The sequence below is a fragment of the Armigeres subalbatus genome, chromosome 1, assembly GCF_024139115.2.
Source record: "Armigeres subalbatus isolate Guangzhou_Male chromosome 1, GZ_Asu_2, whole genome shotgun sequence".
NCBI classification, from domain to species: Eukaryota; Metazoa; Arthropoda; class Insecta; order Diptera; family Culicidae; genus Armigeres; species Armigeres subalbatus.
The window spans coordinates 156,986,866-156,995,079 of NC_085139.1; the positions used below are offsets into that span (position 1 = coordinate 156,986,866).

The 8,214-nt window shown below is 40.5% G+C and overlaps 1 protein-coding gene across 10 annotated transcripts in view; it reads left to right on the forward strand.

Moving 5' to 3' along the window:
* LOC134205375 (protein unc-13 homolog 4B) overlaps positions 1-5,296 on the forward strand; it is a 162,236-nt gene extending 156,940 nt beyond the window's left edge. For 7 of the 10 annotated variants that reach the window (XM_062680583.1, XM_062680585.1, XM_062680588.1 and 4 more), the window contains 8 exons: positions 1,149-1,489; positions 1,550-1,757; positions 2,003-2,817; positions 2,886-3,381; positions 3,581-4,114; positions 4,179-4,624; positions 4,809-5,002; positions 5,069-5,296. In XM_062680583.1, coding sequence (XP_062536567.1) covers positions 1,149-1,489; positions 1,550-1,757; positions 2,003-2,817; positions 2,886-3,381; positions 3,581-4,114; positions 4,179-4,624; positions 4,809-5,002; positions 5,069-5,157 — 3,123 coding nt within the window. In that variant the 3' untranslated portion in view covers positions 5,158-5,296. Of the gene's footprint in view, positions 1-510; positions 993-1,148; positions 1,490-1,549; positions 1,758-2,002; positions 2,818-2,885; positions 3,382-3,580; positions 4,115-4,178; positions 4,625-4,808; positions 5,003-5,068 lie in introns of those variants that run through there. The other 3 variants (XM_062680593.1, XM_062680592.1, XM_062680591.1) reach the window with 2 other exon arrangements.
* The last annotated feature ends 2,918 nt before the right edge of the window (positions 5,297-8,214 follow it).

Sequence of the window (8,214 nt, forward strand, 5' to 3'; positions counted from 1 at the left end):
ATGTCCATTCCGGATATTCTCCAAATCATTTTGGAGCTCCAACCGATGTAAACGTAGCTCGCGTAGTAGCGCTTTTCGGGTTTACTTGCTTTCACAACTTCAATATGACTTGACTTAATCGTGCAAGAAGTTGTTCATTCCATCCATCTTTCTCGGGCCAGTATTTGTAGCAAATCAGTTTACTACCTTTTTTGCAATATGAGTAATAAAGTATTAGTTATTTATTTGGTAGTTTGTGGTATGTTTTTCGTCTCGATTTTCCGTTGTGGAGTCTCATGAAGTTCACGTATTAAAATAATGCATTGATATTTGTCCATTCATCCATATTTGGTTTTGAAATCGTTTTTTGGACATCCATACTGTAAACGTACAGAGATAGTTAGCTCTAACATTGGGAATACATTCGTCTAATAAACCCTATATGGTAGTAAAACAAAAAAAAACATCCAAAGCTTAGAACTGCGTTATATACGTTGTACAGATAATAGAGAGTTTTATGAAGGTTAAGAGTTAAAAGAAAATGACTATCGTTCAGAACATCTATCCTTTGTGACGTGGCTGTTCAATCAAACAGAAATAAATCATCATGCAGCGAGAAATAGATTAATTCCGTAAACCTTCGTTACACGAAAATAATACATCGGTTGCAGTTTCAACCCTCGTATTGGACCGAACACTCAACAAAAGACATAATGAGTACCTATTCGTTGCCACGCCTTCTTGGCGGCGGTGGCATCAGTGCCAATCACAAGTTCAACCTCAAGTTCAGCACGCTCCGGCTGTCGAAGTCCTTCCGGGAACGACAGAAACGTTCCAAATCTGTGGCGCGAGTGGAAGGACTGTACGACTCGAAGAAGCCACCGAGTGATATGTACAGCATGCTCCCAATTCCATCGACCAATCGGCGAGGCACGCTCAACCGTAATCAGTTCCGCGGGGTTCGAAAGGAGGAAATGGATCGGCAGGCTAATGTGCTCATGCATGCGATGACTGTAGGCAACAGTTTCTCTCTAAGACAAATGATCATCCAACAAACAAACAACAAAGAATCATCGAATAAACTGTCGAATTGGTCCAAAATATATGTTTGTTGGGTGTTGCTTGTTTATCTCAATAATTAACAAATCTCCTTTTTATTTCCCAAACAGATAGAGGAGCTGTACGAAGAAGTGCTTTTTGAAATTTTCAACAATGTAGGTTGTGACGACGATGAGCTGACCGAAGACAGCTTGGTTCACTACGTTCAGGATGCATTTAAAATTTCCAACGAAAAGCACGAGGAAATCAAGAAGGTGGCTCGAAACAAGGAACCACCGGAAATTTGCCTCAACGTGGAAGTAATCGAGGCCAAAGAACTGGAACCCAAGGACTCGAACGGACTGTCGGACCCATTTGTGACTATGTATATCGCATCGAATCCCACCCATCGGTACAATACGTCGGTGAAGTCTGCTACCCTGGATCCAGTTTGGGAAGAACATTTTTCACTGTAAGTTAAGATCTTTTAAAAGAAATTAAATGAGAATTGTTATATCTATTCACTTTGTAGGCCTATTGATGAGAATGCAAACGATGCTAATCTTATCGTTGAAGTGTGGGACTTTGATCCGGCAGAAACGGTTAAAGAGAAAATGAACAAGGTATTCGATGTAAAGGGTGTGCGCGGATTGAGAAAGCTGATGAAGGAGATTGCAGTTACGGCTTCTACCGGAAAGCACGACAATGAGTTGATCGGTCGAGCCAGTATTCCATTGAAGGTAAATAGTCGATTCATTGACATGTAGTTGATCAGATATTGCAGTGAACAATCTACATAATGAATAGAAATTTACTATTTGAAGCTCTAGTCCAGTATCGGTATCATTGTTCCATACCTTCTGAAATATTCCCACCTTCAGTATCTTGATATTTCTACATAAAAAAAATAATATGTGTAGTTTACGTTCAGAATTAGTTAAGTTACAATCAAATAAACCACACTTAAAACACATTTTCATTCCAGTCCATACCTGCATCTGGTTTGGTGATGTGGTACAATCTCGACAAGAAGAACAAACTCAAGCGCCAGGGGACGATTAGGATAAGACTGAACTTCAGCTCACAGAAAAACAATCAGGTGGCAGCACAGGAGCACAGGCATCTTCTTCGAATACTGCTACTTCACGAGCTGGAAACCTCAAAAGTGGCACCCTACTGGTGGTCCGGAAAGTTCACCACCCAAGGGGAATACGTACTAACGCAACACTCTGCCCAAAGTAGTCTTTCCTCGACGGCTGGTGCTTTCATACAGTGGTCCGTTTACAGCGCCATCCACGCTAATCACCCGCTCGCTTTCGGGCTGTTTGACGGTATTCTAGACAAAGTGGTTCGTGCAATCCAGCTGAAAGCAGTTTCCGAAGAAGAACTGAAACTGTTTTGGGAAGCTACCAAGAAACTCCTTCCGTCCTGCTTTTCCGTAATTCGCAAACTGCGAAAGAAGACCGCTGGAGATAAGCTGGTAGTTAAGATGCTTACCGATGTTTTGAACATCATTGCCAAAGTTGCTCTACTGGAACCCCCAGAGGGTACAGATCTATTCCCCATACAGCAATACAGTTGGATCCGATCGAACACTTTGGAGCCCAACTGGGATATTCGAGAGGCGGTTTCTAGTGCTGTCGTCAGTGGCGCTGAAGATTGGTTCAACAGCATTAAGGAAGGACATTTTGTCGAGTCGGGGCTGGATGAGGATCGTCTGCAAAATTTGATAAAGATCATTCAGCTGGTTCGATCGGATATTCAGCGATCGATCGAGCACTATGATAAACTATTCCAAGAGTAAATATCCGTAATTTACAACCGTTTGAATATATGAATTGAAATTTTCTTCTTATTAACATTTTCAGAATACTACACTTCCAATATACCAAAGAACTTTACATAACTCATGAGCTTAAGCTAGCCGAAGTGATCAAACCGTGTGTGGAGGAAATTTGCCGAGCCCTGAGGCGCATCGAAATCCCCGAGTCCAACACTGCATTTATGGAGTACGAAGACATCAACATGGGAACGACCTTGTTCGAGCTATACCTGGTGCTGAAGCGTTTCTCCAAGCTGGGTCCGGCCCTTAGTCCCGGCGAGTCCAACTTTGCCATCGACGAGTATCACAATTGGTTTACGGCCGGTGTGACCCATTGGTTGGACATTTCCGTGTATAAGGCCTTGATGCGAATTCACAAGGCTATTGAGCTGGACAAGCTGCAACCGGTGGACGACACCGTCAAGTATTCCTCCTCTGCTGTGGATACGTGTGCAATCTTCTACCAGATCAAAATCTTCTGGCAACAGCTGGACTGGCCCGATGTGGAAGGAGCCTACATCTTCGTGGCGAAGATTGTTGATGTAAGTTTTGAAACCTAATGTGATGCTTAACATAATCAACTGAATGTGATCAGTAAGTTATCAAAAATGATTCATAAGCGACTGGAAACAAACTGTGAGTAACTTGAACTAAGCGGAAGGTTTGCTGAATTTGTTCACGTTCTGTTTCGATATTTAATAAGATAATAAGCTCTATTTGTACCATTTTCTCGCATTTCAGGACATTTGTCGCTGTTGCGTCTTCTACGCTGACCGCATGTCAGCGCGAGTGGAAAAGCTTGGTTTGGTGGAAAACGTCTACGAAAAGAAGTTCGAAGTTACCCCGGAGTGGTGCCTCGCCATCAACAACATCGACTACATTCGTCAGAGCTTGAAACCCTTCGCCTCTGAGCTCGGCGTTGACGATATCATCAACCGCCTGTCGGATGTTCAAAGCCCTTCCGAAGCGGAACGATGTGCACAGACGCTTCGTGCCGTTCTGGAGAATGCAATTGATACCGAAAAGAACAAGATTTTAGATCTGGTTGAAAAGCTGGCAAAGAAGATGGCACCAGCTATGCGACGATTCCTGGTGGAAGGGGCCGAACTACTGCAGCAAGATTCCAACTCCATGGATCGATTGATGATGTACATGGAAGATTCCCTGTCAATGCTGAACAGTGAGCTGAACGAAATCAATTTTGAGCGAGTGTTGGACGCCATCTGGAGTGAATTGACAACAATTTTGTACGACCTCATTCAAAGTAATCTCGATGTAAGTTCGATTAGATGCTATTTTAAGCCAATATTTGAACAGTTGTGTTACTTTATACTTTTAGAAACGCCGTCCCCCAGCATTTTTCGCAAATCTACGTGACACGTTGCACATCATGGTACAGAATTTCAAGAGTGCAGAGAATCGTGAATCTCAACACGCTTCTGACCGAGACACGTTGATTCACATTGAGCGGCTCCTGCAACTTCATGGATATGAAACAACCGATCTTATTCATCAGTATTACATCGATAGAGTCAAGGAGCAGGAGCAGGCCGAGGAGGACAACATCTTTGGATTGCTGGCGGTGCAGTGTTTCTTCAAGGGGAACGTTCTGGAGTTGGAGATCATGAACGCGCGCAACCTCAGACCGATGGATTCCAACGGCACATGTGACTCTTTTGTGCGAGTGCATTTCATACCGGAAGAGCGCTTCGTCGGTGTAACCAAGCCGCGCACGAATACTCAATCGAAAACGTTATTCCCGCTGTATGATGAAAAGTTCGTTATGTAAGTAATCAACATGTAAATAATTTCCCCGCATGTGTTGCAATAGACCTAGCGGACGAGATTGACTCCTTTTCACTCATAATTGACCCATTTTTGGCTCCACTGACTGCATTATTGTTGAAAAAGACTTCCGCTTTCAAACTTTCTGTATAGAAATTCTAAATTACTTTTGTTTACCCTATAGTACATTCACCCCAGAGCAACGGGCCGTGAAGGACGCCGTCATTTTGTTCAGCGTGAAGGACAAGGATCTATTTGGGATGTCCAACCAATACCTCGCCGAGTGTTACTTAAGCTTCAACGATATTGCAGACATTTCTGGAGAGAGCGGTAAAATTGAACAGAAGCATATGAAACTGACCAGGCCGTACCGATTGGGTAAATTGAACGTTTATTGATTTTTTTTTAAATCTATAATTTCGTTCAAACAAATTCCACTTGCAGATACCGACTGCGTGAGGGCACTGGAGTACCGGCAAGGTGATAAGCAAGCGAAAGATTTCATCAAGAAGCTTAGACAGAAAATGGGTTGAGGAGAACCATACCAACTGTAGTTTGTGCCTTTTTCTTGGTAATCCATCCTTAATTGTTGAAAGCTGTGTATCGTTCTTATTTTATAACGCTTTATGTGAATGCCCCTCAAAGAAAACTAGAGACTTTGTCTATAATAAATTATTTCCTTTTTTAGCGGTGAATATCACTTTCTTGATATAATGCAACAAATTCGATTTATAGCGCGACATCAGACGTTACTTTACATCGTGTCCTGTCAAAACATTTTTGAACAATATTTACCAGATCGAATGAAATTATTATTTTTTAAATAATTTTAGACTTGATTCCTGGCCACATTTTAATTACCTTTCATTTTCCCCTTTGTAAGGCAGAAGAAACTAAACAATGAATCAACAAAACCGGTGGCAATAAAGTTGCCACTGCCTTAGAAGCGCAACAAAATGGGTGGCAATATGTTTGCTATAGCCTTGCAAGCGTGGTTTCACCAACAAAAAATTTAAGTAAAAGATTTTTAAAAATTAGGATTTGCGTCAAAGCAATCAAAATGAAGTGCGTTGCACTTTTTGGTAAAAAATCTTCAAATTTCCATTTACTTCCGCTATATTCACTTATGTATCATCAGATACGTATTTCGTTTTCTACTTGAAAACTTCTTCAGTGATCGATAACAAAACACTGAAGAAGTTTTCAAGTAGAAAACGAAATAAGTATCTGATGATACATAAGTGAATATAGCGGAAGTAAATTGAAATTTGAAGTATTTTAACCTTGTAACATTTTCCCCTAAGACGCTCAATATTAATTATTTCAAAAAATCTTATTAAAAAACTCCACATCAATAATTCTCGGGTACTTATTCAAAAGAACGTATGTGATTTCGTAAACAAAGATTCAAACGTCGATTTGTGCAATCTAATGGCACTCCCACACAAACCAACACCACCAACAGGTAGCCGAAGCCTCCCCCTATCTGTCTATGGTGATGGTTTGCGTGGGAGGGCTATCAGACCGGACAAATCGACGTTTGAATCTTTGTTTACAAAATCACATACGTCCTTTTGAATAAGTACCCGAGAATTGTTTTTGCTGTTTGCTTTTGCTATGAAAAACGCGATTCGTCGAAACTGCAAAAATTAAATACACAAGAAGGGCACATAATTTTTCAAGGAAATCAATACATAATCTAAGACAGGAGATTCAACATATTAAATCACTGGTTGACAAAATCCAAAAAAAAATTGTTTTCGCAATGCTCATGTGTTGCGTTTGTAGTTCTCGACCTATAAAATCGGCTGGTAACTGGCGTTTGCTGTTTGATTGAGAAAATTCCGAGATTATTTGGCCACAAGGTAGGAAAGGGATCATCACCTTAATGACGTTGAAGTCCCCCCTCCCTTTTTTTAATTTTTTGAACTACACCAACACACTAGACACAGTCCCAATGATGATAAAAAAATATAAATATTAGGACATAAATACAATATTACATCACTACAATAAAAACATGGTCAAGAGATTTAAATACAATACAATAATAAGTACATTAACCCTTATGCCAACAAAAAACCACACGTGGATGGCCGACAGGGTACCCGTGTTCTCATAAGTTGATATTCTCATAACTTCAACAATTTTAAACCGATTTGGATAATTTTGAAAGTTTTGGAAACAGAAACTCATATGCTTTTTGCTCATTGTCAAGGTTTACAGCTTGTGTCTATGGTTATACAAGAAATCTTTGAAGTAAGGCTTAAGAGTCTACACGCTAAATCAAAGGCCATTCAACCTGTTTCAAATATGCTACAAGCTCTTTGCACTTCTTAGAATTGAAAATGTTCACAGTATATGCTTCTGGTAATGCAAAAAATCCCTGAAGTGAGGTCTTAGTCATTCGAGAAATCTCTGGTGTAAAGCCTAAGGATCTACTCGCGCAACCAAAGGCCTGTTATCCAAATTCAAATGCAGTACATGCTCCTTGTGGTACTTAGCATAGAATGCGTTCACAGTATATGTTCCGAGTCATCCAAGAAATCTCTGGAGAAAGGCCTTAAGGTCTACACTCGTAACCATGGGTCCATAGACTTGTCCCAAAAGTGGTACATGCTCTTTGGGCTCCTTGAAATCAAATATGATGGCTACAAATGTTCTGCGCTATCGAAGAAATCTCTCGGATATGTCAGTCATACAAGAAATTCCTGGAGAAAGACTATAGGGTCTAAACGCGTAACCGAAGGTCTGTCAATTGGTTTCAAAAGCGGTACATGGTGGTACATGTCCTTGGAAAATAATACGATCATAACATATGTACTGCAAAACCTCTTTTTGCGCCCAAAACTGGGGAGCGTAAATGGAATCAGAGCGTAAAAAAGGGAGCGTTATTTCGAATTGAGGGCGTAAAAAGGGGGAGCGCTATTTGGAATTTGGAGCGTAAAAAAGTTTGCCATCTTTTAGGTAAGCAAAGTTTGATATTTAACTTACTTTTAGTCTTAAGATGTGTCTTTTATCAATTTCGCTATTAGGGCGTCAAAATTGTTTTCGTTAGAATGGTCGTGGTTTTTTTGAGTGCTGAGGCCGTAAGATGGTACGCCGAGAAATCAAGAAGCCATAAGGGGTGCAGATCCTTGATGACGCACAGTAAGACGTTCATCATTATTTTGAAGTATTTAAAGTTTTTCGATATCCTTCTGGAGCTTGGACCTATGTGTATTGTGATACATAGAATAGAACACCTTCAATGCATATGTTCATGGTCATCCAAGAAAATCCTGGAAAAGGCCTTACACATGTTACACATGCCCTTTATGGTACGTAGAATAAAATGCACCCATTTCAAATGTTCATGGTCATCCAAGAAAACCCTGAAGTAAGGCATTAGAATCTACACCAGAGATATATCAGCCTGTTTTAAATTTGGTACTTGTTCTTTGATGTCCATGAGTAAAATGCGTTCATGGCATATGCTAATGGCCATCCTAGAAAATTATGGAGTAAGACTTCTAGGCTTACACGAATAGCTTGAGGGTCTTTAATCTAATTTCAATATGGTACATGATCTTTGCTATATTAGCCCGTTT